The 19,659-nt window shown below is 40.5% G+C and overlaps 2 protein-coding genes across 13 annotated transcripts in view; one reads left to right on the forward strand and one right to left on the reverse strand.

Annotated features, from left to right (window-relative positions):
• Positions 1 to 893: 893 nt before the first annotated feature.
• Positions 894 to 13,725, reverse strand: LIG4 (DNA ligase 4). Of its 5 annotated transcripts, none has more exons than XM_074192013.1 (2): positions 13,613 to 13,725; positions 894 to 3,780 (listed from the first exon to the last, which is right to left on the reverse strand). In XM_074192013.1, exon 2 carries the CDS (start codon positions 3,750 to 3,752, stop codon positions 1,017 to 1,019), a length of 2,736 nt encoding a protein of 911 aa, XP_074048114.1. In that variant the 5' UTR covers positions 3,753 to 3,780; positions 13,613 to 13,725; the 3' UTR covers positions 894 to 1,016. The 5 variants fall into 5 exon arrangements, with proteins under 5 accessions (XP_074048114.1, XP_074048110.1, XP_074048113.1 ...); XM_074192009.1 differs by lacking the exon at positions 13,613 to 13,725 and adding an exon at positions 10,120 to 10,191; XM_074192012.1 differs by lacking the exon at positions 13,613 to 13,725 and adding an exon at positions 9,834 to 9,878.
• A 249-nt stretch (positions 13,726 to 13,974) lies between these two features.
• The window catches only part of ABHD13 (abhydrolase domain containing 13), a 65,301-nt gene continuing 59,616 nt past the window's right edge, over positions 13,975 to 19,659 (forward strand). The window contains exons 1-2 of one of the 8 annotated variants that reach the window (XM_074192015.1): positions 14,223 to 16,916; positions 17,771 to 17,875. The gene's annotated coding sequence lies outside the window, so the exon portion shown is untranslated. The other 7 variants (XM_074192019.1, XM_074192020.1, XR_012469545.1 and 4 more) reach the window with 7 other exon arrangements.

Consider the following 19,659-nt stretch of genomic DNA (forward strand, 5'->3'; position numbering starts at 1 on the left):
AAGATTTTTCTATAAAGTGCACATACTTTATTTAAATACATACAACAAAAATACACACAGCATTCTCGTCATTTCTAAAACATTTATGAGACATCTATCATTACCATCTACTGATTTTTAAACTGAATTTCCACCTTGTATTATTAAAGTGGACTTTGTAAAACAATATTCAAAATATTAAATAGATTATATAATTTAAAAACAAATAATTCTCCCTTTATGTATTTTAAGTATGAATGTTTTTAAAATAGAATGACAAGTAAAATAGCTTATTTTTCTATAAAGTTACAAGAATTTTTCATCTGATTAATTCTAGAAGAACCAATCTGCGTACAATTTTGGATCTAAAACGTAAATAAAAATATATAAAACTTTTGTTTAAAATTGGATATGATTAATATTATTATCTAGATTTCAATTTTAATTACATCTAGCTCAACTTATCTTATTTTACCTAAAGATCTCATTGCTAATTTATTAATGCTATTTTAGTGTCAACTTAAAATTAACACCTGTAGAAGTATATTACTTTCTTACTGTATCAAAGACTTTATGAACAACAATTTAGAATTAGGATGTTTGGTAGCATTACACTCCTTCATATGTGAGATATGTGCTGGTTCCAAAGTAGGGTATTTAAAAGCATCAATAAAAAAGAGTTCTGTCATTTACTTATTATTTCAAATGTTTGAAAGCATATCTTACTGTTACTTTATTTATTAAAACTTCTAGTTCTCTTGAGCTATATTCTATAATCACTTTGCTTCACAAACAGTAATTATCTTCTCTTGGCATAAAAAATTATTAAAAAAAGAAATTTACTCCTTCAGCTTTTAATCATCCAGTTACCTTTAAATTTCTGAAAAATTAAAATTGTTTTGCTACACCTAATAATTCTCTGAAAGTACAGAGTAAAGCATCTTGTAAATTTTAAAAATATATTGCATATGGTAGCTACCTACTTCAATGAATCTCTTGGGCAAAATGAAGGGCTTTGATTGTCTGGAAAGCTAGTTTCATATCAAGTAATGATTTTCTTCCTGCAACTCACCCTTTCTCAAAGAATCAGTCACCCAAAGTTCTTGTATTATTTTATACTTTTTCTTAAAAGTTCTACGAAAAGTTTTAAATTCCTGAACACGACTATAATCCTCCCCAATGATTACATGGGAGACTCCCTCTTCTAAACATGAAAGGACTTTTGCTCCATGAAATCGAAGCTCCAGGGCTTTAATGGATAGCCTGTTTCCCTGGATTTGTGTAGTTTGGTCACTAATAACAGCATACATATCCACATATATGACACAGTGTCGGAACATACTAAGAGGGCAGTTGTTCCAAGAATAACGATATTCTAAATCTGCAATTACTGAAGACATTTTTTTAGGGCTACTTTCCTTAACATTTTTAATTCTTGAGAACACTTCCTTCAGTTGTATCAAATCTGTATCAGTAAAGTAACTGTCACCATAGCAATCATATTCACGGGCAAAATGTTCTTTTGTAGATGGACACATATGAATCATAAAATGAGGCTGCCATGGAACACATTCTTTGGCCTTAAAACACTCTAAAAGCCACTCTGCCTTGACAACATCATGCTTGTTTGAAGAGATGATATTTTTCACTCTCACATTCTCAGTACCTGCAACTACACAATATGTATCTGGGCTAGGGTTCTGTACAATAAAGCCACCCAATTCTGCAATGCGATTCTCTAGGTCAGGCTTTGAATGGCTTTCTGTTCCAGTCATAACACAAAATTCCACATCTTCAAACACATTAGAAATTTTGTTTACGTTAGAAAGATCAGGAGCTTTTAAGTGTTCAATGATTCTAATGGCTTTCTTAACCTTAACAGCTTTCCGTTTTTTTTCCTGTGGTTCTTCATCATCACCACCTATATAGAGATGTTTAGAAGCAAGCTTTCCAGATGCTTTTCCTCTAAGGTTTTCTAATTCATCCACAGTCATGCACTCATACCACTCTTTATCTTCTCTTATCTTTTCAATTCGAGGGAATCGGAGCGTACAATCAGTTTTATACATATCACTGCTGACAATTTCTGCTGCTTTAATTTGAACAATGACAGAATTACAAGGCTCAATATAAACCTCTGGTTTCTCTGTACCACATAAGATGCTATTTGGTGGAGCTCTTCTATGGAAAGGTCTCCAGTGTTTGGATAATTTCAAACCAAGATCATAGAGTTCTTTCATAGTGTATCCAGAACCAACACGACAAAGAGTATGAAACACAGATGGCTTTTCACCAGGAGGGGGTGTTTCTGCTACTGCACAGAGAAAATGGGACATCATTCCTCCTCTTGAGCCTTTACCCCAATAACCACCAACAATTAAAATATCTAGTTCGTCCATTAAACTATTTATATATTCTGGCTTAATTTTTAACCATCCTTCACCACGTTTATCTGGTTTGTAAATGGAAAGTGGATCTTTAATCACAATTCCCTCCTCACGTTTATCTATTGCTTCATTTAAGGCATCAATGACTTCTTTTTTTGTGTTAGCCTCTGTTTTCTGTACCACTTCTAATCTACCTTTTATTGGTGTAAAGACACTAGCAATAATTTCATACCTTTTTCTCAGGGTCTCATGCCCCAATTTTTTATTATTGACCATTAATATATCAAAAACACAGTAACATGTCAGTAGTTCAGAATCTTCTACCATTCTTTTAATATCAAACTTACTTCCCTTCTGCATGAATGTTTGTGTGTTGGGATTATAAGCCATCATCTCACCATCAAGAATACAGTTTTGTATGTTTATTTTAAAAGCATTATGAATAAACGGTGTTAAAGAACCTTTAAGGGAAGAGTCACCAAACTGTTCAGTGTAATCGTATCCATTTCGAGAAAAGAACTTATATACATCTCCATCTTTGTGCATTTGCATACGTTCACCATCTAGCTTTGTCTCTATGTAGAAACTCTGATGTTTCATGTCTTTTTCGATCCGCTGAATATCTGCCACAGCAGCCAGCATCGGTTTAAAAGCAGAAAATAATGTGATTGAAATATCACTGAGTCCAACCAAAGGATCATGAAGTTCCCTGCAGACTTTTTCTAGATCAGTGGTAACACTATGCAACTCAGCAGCATCTCTATGAAAAAGAGAAAATATAGTTTGTTGGCTAACACCCAGTTTTAAGTCCTTTATAATCATTCGGATAAGCCACTTCTGTTCAAGAGCCGAACTCTGAGTTATGAGTTGAAGCAGGTTTTTCTTTACCTGATCCTTTCTATTGGCTGAATTGTTGCTAGCAATCAAGTTTAAAATATCATTGACTTGCTGTATGGTTAAGCTCCCTTGCTTTGGACACCGGGGCTTCAACACAAAGTATGCAATCGTTGCAAAGTCTCCAGCATCTCCTCGGATTCCAGTTGGTGTTCTATAGTTTAAAAGTTTCTGAGCATCTTTTCCTTCTTTTGGTAAATTAAGTAGCTCTATATAAAGCTTAGCAAACATAGTTTCTTTAATTCCATAGGCCATCCGCTCTCGTTCCAGTTGTGGTAGAATAAGTCTCATGGCTGGGTAAAAAGAATCTGTGACTTCTTTTTCATTTTTATGAAGAGCATCATGAAACTTCCTCCATGAATCTAAAAATTCCTTGAAGTATTTGGTTTTTTCTGGACGGGACTTACATTTCTGTATTCGTTCTAAAGTTGAACACAAATCTGCAAATGGCACCTGTGATGCTACTGTTCGTAAAGCTTGTGAAGTGGCCATTACACAACCAACAAATCTCTCGAATTACCTATGGGAACAAAAATAAACACATTTAAGAAGATAAAAGCAAGTTATATGTTCATTATAAATTCATATATGAGTATATAAAATCACTTGAGCTATCTTATTATCCTTAACACTCAAGCCATTCAAGTCAAATTTGCCTATATCATCAAGTGTTTTGCCCCAATTCTAACATCATAAACAAATGCATATATACATATATATATATATATATATATATATATATGTATATGTATATATATAGCTAGATTTAAGATTATCAGCAGGATTGGTAGGTAAGGTGATTTTATATATTTTGATAGTGTTATAGTCACATGTCATTGGTCTTTTACACTATAGCTGATTTTATATGCTTTGTTCAGTTATTTTTCTTCTTAGGATACTCCAAATTGTAACATTCTTTCAAAGTCAGTCATTAGGCAGTCTTCTATTTTCCTATTTTGTAAGAAACCTTTGATTCTCTGACCAAGATATTTTACATAATGTTAAAAACTGCTTTCAAGTCTACTAATCAACAAATGTTAAGCACTTATTATATGCTAGGCACTTGTGGTAGAATTACAAAAATTAAATTCTCTCCTTTCTCAAGAAGCTTATATTCTGCAGGGGGAAACAGTATGTATATATGAGTATATACAAGATAAATGCAAAAGAAATACAGGCTGAATTTGTGGGAGATTGAGAAAAACAAACAAATCTGGAAAGGCTTCAAAGAGGACTCAACATTTGAATTGAGCTTTGAAAGCCATGAGAGAGTCTAAAAGAGGATGAAGAGCATGCTAGGTATGAAGGACAGACTATATAAAGGAAAAACTGGAGGAAGTGAAATGCTTGTATTAAAGACTGCAAGAAGGGGAGTTTGGCTGGCTTCTATTTACCATCCCTGTAACTTTCCAAAATACTCCTACCTGGATACCACTTCCATAAATATGTTGTTTCATTATATTAGAATGTTAGCTCCTTAATGACAGGGTTCACCTTGTCTTTTGTATTTGTATCCTTAATCCTTAGTTTAGTGTTGAGTACAAAAGTGACTGCTTTATCAAATACTTTTTCATCCCTCCTTCCATTCATTCATCGTAACTCAACATATCCAAAAACAGAACTCATTTTTTTCATGCCCTCCTTCCAATCACTGAGTTTACAACCTTGAAGTTACCTTTGACTTTTCTCTATCCCTTGCTCTTCAGCTCCAGTCAAGTGCCATGTCACATTGATTCAAGTTCACTGATATGTTTTACAACATTAATACTATTCTCTCTCACTCACACAGTCACTACCAGAGTTCAAAAATTCAAAATCTTTTTCCTGGAGTCTTCTGAAACCTAACAGGTTTTCCTAAATCAAGACTCGCTACTCTCCAAACCAACATTCCTAAATCACAAATATGACTATATATCATTCTTCTGCTAAAGAAGTTCCTCATTTCTCTTCAATAGACCCCCCCCCCCAAAAAAAAACCCCAGCCAATACTAACTTTAACCTCCCTTTCTAGGTTTACTCTACATTACTATCCTTCCTTTACTATGTTCTATGAAATCAATCTACATGTTATTCTTTATATATGACATTCTATCTTCATGCCTTTGCAGAGGCAATCCTCTACACCCAAAATATACTTTCGTCTCATCTCCACCCTCAAGAATCCCTGGTATCCTTAAAACTCACTTCAAATATCATCTCCTGTAGGAAAATGCCTAATCCCAGGTACAGTTGCTAGACTGTTTTACATCAGAAATTATTTTTGAATTTTTTTTTGCATTTACTTATCTATGTATAAGTTATTACTTATACTCCTGATAAAATATAACATTCTCAGTGTCTAGCAAAGGATCTAGCAGAGGATCCTAGACTTTAAAGGAAATTCAAAGACTTCTAGTTCAACACCGTCATTTTACAGATAAGAAAATTAAGGCATTGTGACTTGAACCAAGTCATATTGGTAGTGAGCAGCAGAGCAAATACGAACCCAGATCTAATGATCTTAATGCCAGGGCTCTTTCCAATGCACTACTTACTGCCTCACTTGGAAAATATAATAAGAGTGTTTTGGAACAACTGGAAATTATCAATGTAGGAAATTTCTGAAGACTACATAATAGACATTCATCAGAGACAACAAGAAATATTACACAACAAGAAACATTACTTATGTTATTTTGAAATTTCACAATCTAGTGTTTATGAAAAGTACTTCCAAAAGGACAAACAAGAAAACAATTGCAGCTTATATGCCTACATCTGTTCAGAGAAGGAAAAAGAGAAATTCTTTGAAAACTTAATAATACCTTCTGAGTAAAATTAATCTTTGTCTTAATATTCAGGGATACCCTCCAATGTCCCATTATTCCTTATCCCTCTAATGGCAAAGAAGAGGGTAGTAGAAAAAATGTTGCAAAATATAACTCGGAAAAGAAAGAGACAAAAGTAATCAAATATATCTTACATAGAAGTCTTTTTTTCTTTTTTTTTTTAGGATTTTGCAAGGCAAATGTGGTTAAGTGGCTTGCCCAAGGTCACACAGCTAGGTAATTATTAAGTGTCTGAGGCCAGATTTGAACTCAGGTACTCCTGACTCCAGGGCTGGTGCTCTATCCACTGCGCCACCTAGCCGCCCTATATGTCAACAATATTTTATAAGCAGAGAGCTGGGAAGCAACAGACATGTTGAACACCAAGTAACATTACCAAAAACAAACAAAAAAAGGAAATGAATTATCTCTTAACAGACAGGAAACACCTGGTTAACGATTCTAGAGTAATTTCTAAATCAGCTATTCTTTATAAAGTCAGACCCCCCAACTGTCACAGTAAAGATGGAAATTAATATCAAATAAGAATAAAAAGAGAAGATATGATATTTAATTAAAATGGTTTCAACCTGACCTATTTCAACAAGACATTGATCCCTATCGCTAAGGGAAAATACGAAAAGAACAAACATCAACATAGATTATTACCATCTCTGAAGATATTTTACTCAATGTAAACAAATTCTTGTAAAAAGAGACTTAAAGAATGCAAAAACTTTTGCCAACAAACACTTGCTATCTATATTAATAAAAATGAGATGACAATTGAAGACAATAGCAATTGAGAAGAGTTTTAGAATATAATTCTATTTGTATGATCTCAGGGAAGGAAAGGGCAAAAGACTTTAAGAAGTATTTTTCCAAAATACATCAAAGGGTCATGAAGAGGAAAAAAATATGTTTATAAAAGCCTGATGAAGAACTCAATTAAGCAACCACCCCAAGGGCATTTAAATATGAAACTTGAAGGAATAAACTTGATAAACATAAAAGTGAAAAAATGTGTCCAGATTACTTCAATAAGTTACTCTCTCAATCAATGCCAAATCAATGCCATCACACTTGGCCTTTATATTTGCTGTAAAACTCTCAATTTGCTGTAAAAAAAATGGCATTAAAGATGGGAAGAACAGTTAGATTAAAGCAAGAAAGCATAAAAGTGGTTCATAGTAAAGACAGTGAAACTTTAATGGCACTGAGGAATTAATCTCCAAAACATATAAGGGGAAAATGCCAAATACTTAGCAAAAATCACAATTACTACCCGAAAATGATCACTGACATCTGTGCCTAGTTTCTGATCACTTTGAAAATCTTTAATTATTAAGGACATAAATTGATGAATAAACATGATAGCTTTTGCAAATAATAAGCTATATCTGCAGAAATTGTTGAATTTAAGGCTTGTTGGTTTTAAAGAAACATCTTATTTGGTATTACAAAATATTGCCTTAAAAGATATCTTCCAACAAGGACAACTATCTGATTTTCTATTTCATCCTTAATACCATGGGACTTTTCCATTTAGCCTGCAACTGAACCTGCCAATATATATATGTGTATGAGTTATCTGAGAGTAGAGACCGCCTTTTTTTTTTATGTCCCTGGGCTTAACACAGATTGGCTTAGTTTAGCATACAGTGATCACTTAATAAATGCATTTTAATTCACTCATTCAATTAAGCATTACATCATATAGAATATTTTGAAAGATGTAACAGAGATATCTTTGCTATCTCATTGATTATTGAGTGAAGCATAAAAGCAGCAGATATATGCTCACCAAAGGTTTTTGCCACTATCACTGAAGGTATCTACTGCAAAGTCCAAACAGAAAAGGATTCCCTATGTATGGTGATGCCCTTAAGAGGTAAATCTGGAACTCCCTAGTCAGATTCAAAATCATTCAAAAGAGTTTGGCTTAGGGGCCACTAAGTGATGCAGTGGATAAAGCACCGCTCTGGAGTCAGGAGTACCTGGGTTCAAATCTGCCCTCAGACACTTGATAATTACCTAGCCACTTTAACCCCATTTGCTGTGCAAAAAACCTTAAAAAAAAAGATTAAAAAAAAAGATTAAAGATTCAAGAGTTTGGCTTAACTATGAACTGAATTAAAATAAAACTAATGAGGAAGGTCTAGAAACATAGTTTGATACCTTATTGGTTGAATGTAAACCAAGCAAAGGCATGTTAATAAAGAACTGAACATCCACAATAGTCTAAAGTGTAATATCAAAATGATATAGGACAGAAAAGGTATGGTCAAGGTTGGTCAAGTATCAAGAATAATAAACAATGCAGAAAGCTGTTGTGGTTCATGGATACACTTAAGTCAAGAGATCTAGGGAGAAAATGCTGGGTAATTGGATGAAATTCTTGTAAAACATTTACTGTTAGGACACATAGGGCAAGTACTCACAGTGGGGTCAGATAGAGGAACACCCTGAAAGTCTCTTAAAAACTCTGGTATTAATTGATTGTGCAGCATCAGAGACATTGGCACAGGATAGCCCAGCATAGCCTACCCTCATCAGAGAGGATGCTGTGCTACTGTATGTGCAAGGCAGAACAGAAGCAACTCAAAGGAAACGTGATGCTTAAGTTTAAAGTAGCCACCCCAGATGTTCACCTGTTTGCCTGGACACAGTTGGACACAGTGTCCCCTGTCTCTGACCCAGTGATGTCATTTTGGTCCTCTTCCTTGATGAAGGACAAGAACCCACCGCAGGGACAAGGATTCATCCAGCTCCATATATGGAGGATTCATTTATTATAGAAGTAAAAGCAACTAAGATGGGGGGCAAGGATATGGGAAGGGAACGCAATTTCATATTCACAATGATAAAGTAGGGATTTCAAGGCTAATGTTTACAATGTAGGCTAAGTGGCACAGGGGACAGAGCACCGGCCCTGGAGTCAGGAGTACCTGAGTTGAAATCCGTGTCAGACACTTAATAATTACCTAGCTGTGTGGCCTTGGGCAAGCCACTTAACCCCGTTGCCTTGAAAAATCTAAAAAATTAATAAATAAACAATATATTTTTTTCCTTTATTTGTGAACTGGATTTGAGTGAGAGGATGCGGGGCTAAGTCACCAGCCTGACTTTCTCCTCCCCAGCAACGGGTGGGGTGGCCAGCCGGGCGGGGATCAGGAAGCCTGGGGCTGGCCCGTCCCGGAGGCAGCCCGGGTGAAGCGCCTCGGCCAAGGTCACCTCCCCCACGGCCCGCCCGTCCGCGCCAGGGGGTCCTCCTGAGGGGCCCAGATGGCCTCGGGGAGCCCCCGCCCCGGCCCTGGGCCCGCCTGACCCCCGACCCTGCGGCCAGCCCCGGCCCGGCCCACTCCCTACCCAGCGGGCGTGGGCGACCGCCCGGCTCAGGCCCGGGGCCCCCTTGGCCAAGCAGAGAAAGGGGGACCCGCACCCCCGCCGCCTCACTGCGCCTGGCTCCGCGGGCACCCCGGGCTCCGCGGGCACCTCGGGGGTCGCGGCTCCGCGAATACCTGGGGGGGGTCCCGGGCTCCGCGGGTACCTCGGGGTGGTCCTCCGCGGGCACCTGGGGGGGGTCCCGGGCTCCACGGGCACCTCGGGGGTCGCGGCTCCGCGGGCACCCCGGGGGTCCCGGGCTCCGCGGGTACCTCGGGGGGTCCTCCGCGGGCACCCCGGGGGTTCCGGACTCCGCAGGCACCTGGGGGGGGGGTCCCGGGCTCCGCGGGCACCTGGGGGGGGTCCCGGGCTCCGCAGGTACCTCGGGGGTCGCGGCTCCGCGGGTACCTCGGGGTGGTCCTCCGCGGGCACCCCGGGGGTCCCGGGCTCCGCAGGCACCTCGGGGGTCACGGCTCCGCGGGCACCTGGGGGGGTCCCGGGCTCCGCGGGCACCTCGGGGGTCGCGGCTCCGCGGGTATCTCGGGGGGGTCCCGGGCTCCGCGGGCACCTGGGGGGGTCCCGGGGGGGTCCCGGCTCCGCGGGCACCTGGGGGGGGTCCCGGGCTCCGCGGGCACCTCCGCGGGGGGGGTCCCGGGCTCCGCGGGTACCTCGGGGGTCGCGGCTCCGCTTGGCACACACAGCGCTGGGCTCACCGCCGGCGGCGGCGCAGAAGCCCCGCGCAGGCGCAGTCGCGAGGAAGCGCCTGCCCCGCCGCGGCGGAGCCGCTGCGCATGCGCGGGGCTCGCACGCAGCCCACCCTGGCGCCCCTGGGCTCTGAGTCCTGGGGGGCCGGGCAGGACCCGTCCCGCGCCACGCCGGCCCCCCTTCCCCCGACCAGGAGGGGAGATGCGTGAAATGCCCGCGGTCTCGGGGCTAGGAACCAAGCGGCACGGACTCGTCCCTCCCCGGCTCAGCCTCCGCTGGGATGATGTGTTAGGGCTCGCTTGATTCACAAGACCTTCCTCCTTAGTTTTGTTTTAATTCAGCTCACCGTTAAGCCAAACTCTCTTGAATGATTTTGAATCTGATTAGGGAGTTCCAGATTCACCTCTGAAGGGCATCACCATCCCCATCCGTTTGGACTCTGCAGTAGATGCCCTCAGCGAGAGTGGCAAAAACCTTTGGTGAGCCCATATCTGCTTCTTTTATGCTTCACTCCATAATCAACGAGACAGAGAAAGAGATCTCTGCCGCGTCTTTCAAAATATTCTATATGACTTAATCATGAATTGAATGAGTGAATTCCAAAGCATTTATTAAGCGATCACTGTGTGTGTGTGTGTGTGTGTGTGCGCGTGCATGCGTGTGCGTGTGCGTGTGTGTGCCAAGCCAGGGGGTCTCTGCTCTTCCTCTCACCCTCGACCCTGCGACACCCCGACACGTCACTCCCCCGCCACAGGGGTGACTTACCGGGACACTGACGGGTGGCTACAAAGAATTCCTGGCCCTCCAAAGCAGAACCCACGAGTGGCTACTAATGCTTTAAGGTCCCCCCGGGGCTTCACATGTGCCTTCATGTTTGCAGCCTGCTTGATACCATGGGGCTTTTCCATTCAGGCTGTAACTGAAACTGCCAGCAGACGAGTGAGTTTTCTGAGAGCAGAGACTGTCATTTTTTTTTTTTATTTGTCCCTCGGCTTGGCACACAGTGATCGCTTAATAAATGCTTTTTAATTCACTCATTCAATTCATGATCAAGTCATATAGAATATTTTGAAAGATGTAACGAGGCACAGTTTCCAATTCTAGTGCCCTCTCTGTAACACAATCGACTTGTCACAAATGTCCCAACCCACTCTAACAAGAAGTAAGTAATCAAGCTGATGTGACCGAGAAGATACAGACAAGGAGAGAAAGAAAGAAAGAACTGTGTTTGAATCCTCTTTCTGGCACTTAACTAAAATCCTGACATCAGTTCACAGGGTTATTTTGATTCCTAAATGATATAGTAATATAAGGAAAAGAATTTTGTTTTTGCATGATATAAATATTCAAGATGCCACCAATTTTTCATTTCGGAAACTTCAGTTCAATCTTTTGCTTATCCAGAAACAACTTTTAATCAAATAGAAGAGATTATTAGTCTCTTGATAATAAAAGCTTCTCTATGTGTTCTGTATTGTTTCCCTTAATTGTGTCATGTACTACTTTATAAGTAACAGGGGGGATCTATTATTTTGAGTTTGGATCCATTGAGCTTTTGATAATACTATTCAGAAAATGTTCATTTTGAGCATTTTCCTAGAGTGTTAACCTGTCTGATAATAAAAATCTTGATGGCTTCAAAAATAAATCAACAATAAAATAAAATAAAATGAAGAAACAGGAGAATTCAATTCGATAAACATTTATTAAGTTCCTACTTATGACAAAGTGTTGGATTCAGGATTGACTTCCTTTTTACCAGTAGACCCTATTGATTACCCTAAGGACACAAATCCATTTAAACTCCACAGAAATTTCAAACAACTCCCAGTCATACCCTGGTGATCCCCAAACAAAACATCCTCCATGGAGACCCCAAATGACTCCTGGTCTCTATGAAAACCATACCACCCTGCCTCCTATATCCCATACCCTATAAAAAGACTTACTCTTCCTGCTACCCGGGGCTGGAATCTGCTCATACTCAGTCCATTTTTCCTTCAATAAACAGCTTTGCATTCATTCCATTTATGGGGAGGGTTTACTAATACAAAATGGAACTGGGAACTTAAATACAAAATAAAAATTCTTTCCTTAAAGGGCTTATATTACACTGAGTATCTCAACATATATATCTATTTTTAGGAATATATGTACAGAAACATACTTAAATGTATACACACATATGTCTATACACATTACATAGATATATTTAAATATGTGTACAGATATACATAAATTATATTTAGTGTATATATTTGCATTTAAATGAATAAATAAGGTTCCATAGTTAAATGAAATATGGGGATGGGGAGAGTCCTAACAACTAGAGAGATCAGAGAAAGCTGTAAGAGTTAAAAATTGATACTTTAAAATGGAGAACTGAGGCAGCACTCTCAAGCAAAAGAAAAAATTCTAAAGAAGAAATTGAGATTATAGTCTGAATATTATCAGTAACTCCACTGTGCAATCAATTTCCCTTTATGAAGCTCATCTTCAATTTTTCTGAGTTTCTAATGTCTAAGATTCCTTCCACATCTAAAATTCTCTTTAGATTTTTTTAAAATTTAGTTTTACCATATGATAGTCAAACCTCAGCCTGGAGGTAAAATTTACTGTATTGAACCTGGGGAAGAGTTTTCCTCCTTAATTAGGATGAAAAGGACTCATAGAATTGTACAACTGGAAGAAACTTTGGAATAATTTAGTCCAAGAAAAGTTCAATGTCTTGTCCAAAGTCATAATAAGTGACAAAACTGGGAGTAGAATGAAAGCTCGAGAGACCGAGGTGGGTATAATGAGAGGAACACTTAGATTCAAAATCTAATCTCTTCTTTGTTACTTGATAGAAATCTGTTTGCATAAAAGTTACAACTTCAATTTTCCAGGTCTCTTTTAAGAAAAATGCTTTAGAGACCATAAAGTTCATATAAATGAATAAACATGAATACATCATCTGGCTCCCAGTCCAGAACCGTTTCCATTAATTTTCTTCTCTTCCAAACCAAATAAAGCGATTTAAAACCCTTCTTTACCGAAACCTTCCCCCCTTGCCCCCCATGCCTAGCTATTTTCTCAGCTCTCTAAATTAACGAAAACCTGTTTTTGACACATTCTGTGGTTAATTCATAAAGGCTCAATTAAAAACAAAATAACATAGAACCTTTATTGGGTGACCAATAGGGATGCGAGATTGAGACATCAGGGAGATGATAACGAAGAGGCCAGAGAAACCCACCCGGCTGAGGGCTCTTGCTGATTTTTAGGTTTTTGCTAGACAATGGGGTTAAGTGGCTTGCCCAAGGCCACACAGCTAGGCCGGATTTGAACTCAATACTCCTCATTCCAAGGCTGGACTCAAGCACGGTTTCTCAGAGGAACTCTTCCTGGGGCTCCGGGGAAAGCTGGAAAAATCAACCTGCTACCTTAATGGGATAAAATATTGCGCGAACTCACCAGCTTGTCTATGACGTCACCGTCGGACGCCTGCGCAGTCGGAATCTTGGGCTTTTAACTCCCAGCATGCTAAGCTCTTTCATGCCCGCCCCCGCTTCTGCCCCGAAGGGCTTTCTTTCCTCCGCGGCCACCGTCCAGATCCCGGAACCGGGGACGGAGGCCCACCCCCTACCCCCACTCTGACCCCGCCCCTCCCGGAGTTTGACTCCACCGCGCATGCCCAGGTGCGCAGGCAGGTTGCCGGCTTTGGCCGCCGCGGTTCCCCGAGGCGGCGGGGGTGGGGGTGGGGGCGGAGTCGGGGACGTGAGAGGGCGGGGCGACACTCGCAGGTGACACACGCGCAGCGTGGGCCGGAAGTGGAAGCGGCGCCGTAGGAGCTCCGGGGGAGGAGGTGGCGGCGGTGGCGGCGGCTCGAGGCGAGGAGGCGGAGGCGGAGGAGGATGAAGAAGGCCGGAAGAAGCGGCGGTCGGGGCTGCTGCGCGCTGCCCGGGGGAGCGTCCGCCGCTGCCTGCGCGGCCGAGGAGCGTGTCTGAGTGAGTGGGGCTGGGGGCGGGCGGGGGGGGGCCGGGGTCGCCTCCGCGCCGCGGGGGCGGGGCCTGCAACAGGTGCCGGCGGCGGCCCCGGAAGCGGCGGCGTCGGGGCCGCCCGGGCTTACTTTTCTCCGAGGCCGCCTTAAAGGGAAATAAGCTCCCGCCCCCGCGGCCGGCTGCGAGGAGGGCCCGCCGGTGGGGTCTGCGGGGCAGGAGCCTGGCGCCCTCCTCTCGCCTAGTAGCTGAAAAGCCATTTTTTTGGAAAAGAAGGGGGTTTTGTTATCGTGACTCGTCGCCTTCCGAGCTGCCTGCCGGCGCGCTCCGGGCCCGAAACTTCAGGGCTCGGGCGCCAGTTCCATCCGCGAACGCCCTGCAAGTCCTTTCCTCGTCCCCCCGTCAGCCGTGAGGTAGGGTCCCGGGAAAGGCTGCTAGCTTTTTGGCGTGCTGTGAATTGCGTCTGCTTCGATACTGAGCGGGCCAGGTGAAGATGGGAATTGGATTGAAGTGAAGACAAAATATCAAACATTTTAAATGGAGGACACGAATAAAAATTTCGACAGCGTCCTAATTCTTCCTAATCGTCACCTTACAGCAGAGCATAATATTGCTTATAAATACGGCATATGTTTCGTATTTATTCAAGGAGATTTTATTATCGAAGTAGCAGTAAGGCCCCTTTTTTTGTCATTTAGTAACTGTTATGTGTGAAAAGTTGTGTTGTAAGCTTTGGATACAAACAAGTTAAAAAAAAACTTCCTGGTCTCTTCTAGAGCTTGTATACTAGTAGGGGACACTACAGGCAAACAATTATATACATATCCCAGCTATTTAAGGGGTGGGGAAATGGAGGTAATCTTAGGCCTTTTAAAGAAGGTGGGATTTGACCCGAGTCTGAGGGAAAAACAATAGTGTTTGGTTAAAGATAGACTAAGAGGGAGAGTATTGAAAGATTTATTTGTGTAACTTCAGGCAACACAGCCCTTCCTCCCCCAAAAAACCCCTCATTTTCCTTACCTGTGAAAATGAGAGGGCTGGAGGAATGACCCCTGACATCCTTTTGGCACTAATGATTTAAGCTTTCATGAGTTGATTTCATTAGGAACACTGGAGATTAAGAATTCTTACCTTCTTTTAGGTGTCACCTTTGGACCCCTTTTCCAAATTTTTTAAAAGCATAAAATAATATACATAGAATTATAAAGCAAACCAATTATAATTAAAGTTAATGTTCTTTGCCCAATACACACTACAAGCTGTCCCTATTGGGCTGTGTGTGTTTCTCCACCTCTTTAATAGTTCCTTCTCTCCTTTTTTAATGTTTGTGTACTCTGTATTAAGGGACTCTTATCTCCGTCCCTGTCCTATTATCAAATATCAGATCTGCATCTTGGTCACTAGATCCTTAATAACTAGCATTTATCTGACCCTTGAAGGTTTGCAAAGGACTTTACATGTGTTATTTCATTTGATCTTCACAACAACACTGGAAGAGAGGTGCTATTGTTACCCTTATTCTAAAAGTGAGAAAACTGAGCCTGGCAGAGGTTAAATGACTTGTCTATGGTCACACAGCTAAGTAAGTGTATGAGTTTGGATTTCTCATGGGTGGTCTATCTATCAGGATCTGAGATTCAAAGGGTCTAAAACTATCTCCCTTTCCTTCTGATTCCCTTTCATTTCTGTCAGTGGTACTACCTAGTCAGAGATCTAGCATTTAGCGCATAGCTTAGTATCAAATACAGTACTAGCAAGCTCTTCTACTTCATAAGCTAAACACAAACACACACACACACACACACACACAGCAAAAGATAGTCCTTGCTCTCCAGGAGCACACATTTTAATAGAGGAGACTACATGAAAACAACTGTACAAACAAGACATTTGCATGATACACTGGAAGGGCTTCTTGGCAAAAGTTGGGATTTTAGCTGAGACTTGAAAGAACCCAAGGGAAGCTAGGGGGGCAGAGATGAGGAGGGAATTTCAGGCATTAGAAGAAATCTGGTGAAAATGCCAGAGTTGGGAGATGGATGTTGTGTACAGCAAGGGGAGAAATAACTGTGGATTGAAGAGTATAATGAAGGTGGAGAGGGAAGTAATGTGTGATAACATCAGAAAAGTAGGTATTGGCCAGGTTATGAATATGAATGCTCAACTAGATGCTTTTATATTTGATCCTGGAGGTGATAATCATTGGAGATTATTTGAATAGGGAAGTGCCATAGTCAGATTTATGCTTTAAGATTACTTTGACAGTTTGGTGGATGAATTGTAGTGAGAGACTTACGACAGGGAGTTCAACCATCAGTTATTGAAACAGTGATAAAGATCTGTACTGTTGGTGGCCACTGTATCAGAAAAATGTTAGAAAGGTAGAAGTAATAGAAATTAGCAACTGATTGGAAATGGGAAATAAATGAGAGTGAGAAATCAAGGATGATACCCAAGTTGTGAGTCTTTATGACAAGGAGGTTGGTGGTAGCCCTGGCAGTAATAAGGAAGGGAGGAAGAAAGGAGGATTTGGGGAGATAAGGGAGTAGTTGAGTTTAAAATGTCAAAGGGAGCTGAAAATGCAAGACTGGAGGTCAGGAGAGAAGTTAGGACTGGATAAGTAGATCTTAGAGTCATCTGAGGTAATAATTGAAACCATGGGAACTTATGAGATCACCAAGTGAAAGACTATAGAGGAAGAAGAGAACAACTAGACTGGGGCTAGAGCCTTGGGGACCCCCACTCTCAGTGGGTGTGATGTGGATGAAGGTCCAGCAAGGGTAAAAGCAATGGAACCATCATTAGAGGCCAACTAGGAGAGAACAGTGTAGTGAAAACCTGAAGAGAATAAAATATCTAGGAAAAGAGGGTGATTGACAGTGTTAGAAGTTACAGAAATTGAGAAGGAGGTAGTCTTAAGAAAAGTCCATGAGTTTTAACACTCAAGATATCATTAGTAACTGCTCCCCAATTTCAGTAAAATGATAATGTTGAAAATCCAGCTGCAAAGTGTTTAAGAGACAGATTTTCCTTTGATTACCATGTTCAGCTATTATTTGAAATAGTATTGTCATAAAATTCAGCAAACACAGATTTGGGATCTCTGCTAGGTATTGGGGTCTAGAGACAAAAATGTGAAAAACTCTTGTCCTTAAAGAACAAACTCTGCTGGGCGGATAAATAACACAGATAATACATACAAAGACATTTCAGCCATGAGAGAGTACCAGCAAAAGGGAAGTTCATGAAAGGCTCATTTTGCTGTAAGTAAGGGAGGGAATTCATGGAGTGAAAATGAGAAGGCAAGTGATTATAGACATGAGGTGATATAACCTGGCTGAAGGATCAGACATGTGTTGATGGTGGAGTTCCCTAGTAGCTGAGACTTGAAAGAACCCAGCAAGGGGCTGGTACATAGAATTTGTGAGGAGGAGTGATGTGAAATAAATCTTAGGGCAAGTTGTGGGGATCTTAGATTGTGAATAGTTTTAAAAGGTGCAAAGCTGAGGAGTTTGTATTTTTTTCTTTGAAGCTAGACAGAAGTACTAGACATTTAAGTGCCAACTTAAATGCCATCTTTCCATGAATTTCCCTATTCCGCAGCCCCCATTCCATTCTCCCTTGAATCTCTTAGCAGTCTCTTTGTATTACGTGCAATCTTATCTCATTTCTTAACTGTTGAATGTTAAATCATTACCTTCATGAAGACAAGAAAATATACTGGGTTTTGGTGTTTGAGGTGAGACATAGGAATTTAAAAAAAATGAAAAATGCTTTGCTCTCAAGGAACTTATGTTTTAACTGATGTTATCTGACTTTTTAATTGGATTTTTTTTCAGACAGATTATGGTTTTTCTTCGTGACATTTTTGGGTTTAGGGCTAGATTTAATTCAAGCACACAGTCAAGATCATTAAAATGATTTAAACAAAATTAAGTATAATCCTTGTGTGGATAATTAGTGATGGTTTATTTATATGTTAGCTTCCACATTTTTAATTTGCACAAGAGAATGTACCTTATAGTTAGTCATTTCTAAGGACTTCTGAATTGATTCAATTATGCTATAACTATGTACAATAAACAGTAGTTATATGATCATTGCTTATACATGTATTCATGCATAAGTAAGTAGCTATTGTCTGGAGTTGAAATGACTGTGTAGGACAGTGCTGTCATTTTATAGATGGCAAAACTAAGAGCCAGTGAGGTGAAGTGATTTGCACACAGATAACTACTTAGAGAGCAGGTGGCATAACTGGAATTTCTCAGTCTAGTACATATGAGTACAATGTGTATGTGTGTGTGTATAGATATGTGTATATATTTCATGTGTATATGACTATATGACTATTTGGTAAAGGGAAGGCAATAAGTATTTATCTAGCCTCTGCTCTGCCAGGCACTGTGCTAGATCCTATGGTATTAGCCAAAACAATATTCATAATAATAGCTTAGACTTAGATAGTATTTACTATGTCACAAACACTGCATTTGATCCTCATAACAACCTTAGGAGGCAGAGATTGATATTATCCCCAATACTGTTGAAAAAACTCTTGACAAATTGAGCATAAGTGACTTGCTCAGTCACACAACTATTAAATATTTGTGGGTTTTTTTTGACCCAGAGACTTTATTACAATGAGAGATTATATATATTTTTAACATTAACATGTATTATATGTAAATGTATGTGTGAGTACATAGTAGTTATATATGCTTGTTTATATTAATTATATATAATTATAATATAGGCAATATAATTATATATATAATTATATTAATTCATCATTCACCTGAGTTCGAGGGGCAGCTAGGTAGCTCAGTGGATATAGTAGTAGTGCAAGGCCTCAATACTAATTGAGTGACTTTGGGGATTGACTTCACTTTGTTGTCAGTTTTTTCATCTTTAAAATGAAATGGAGAAGGATATGGCAAATCACTCCATTATCTTTACCAAGAAAATCTCAAGTGGGGTCAGGAAGAAATAGACACAACTGAAAATGACTGCATAACACCAGAGGAGTTTGTGACCTACATAAGAGATCTGGACTTACCTAAGAGATCTTTGGATTGTAGACATAAGAGTTGGAATGGTTTTGTATGCCAATGCTGGCATTTTATAGATGGCAAAATTGAGGCCCCATGAGGTGAAGGGATTTGTATAAAGGAGACACAGCTGAGATTTGAACAGAAATCCTGGGACTAGTATCCTTTCCACTGTAGCATGCCACCTTTCTAAGGTGGCCCCTGACTATTGGAACTACACTGTCTTCCCCCAGATTCAGTCTTTTCCCCTTTCTATTGTCTCTCTCTTTTTTTTTAAGGTTTTTTTTTTTTTGCAAGGCAAATGGGGTTAAGTGGCTTGCCCAAGGCCACACAGCTGGGTAATTATTAAGTGTCTGAGGCCGGATTTGAACCCAGGTACTCCTGACTCCAAGGCTGGTGCTTTATCCACTACGCCAGCTAGCCGCCCCTCTGTTGTCGCTTTAATAGTGATCAACTTATCTCTAAAAAGTTA

The sequence above is a fragment of the Macrotis lagotis genome, chromosome 6 (assembly GCF_037893015.1).
Source record: "Macrotis lagotis isolate mMagLag1 chromosome 6, bilby.v1.9.chrom.fasta, whole genome shotgun sequence".
Taxonomy (NCBI): Eukaryota; Metazoa; Chordata; class Mammalia; order Peramelemorphia; family Peramelidae; genus Macrotis; species Macrotis lagotis.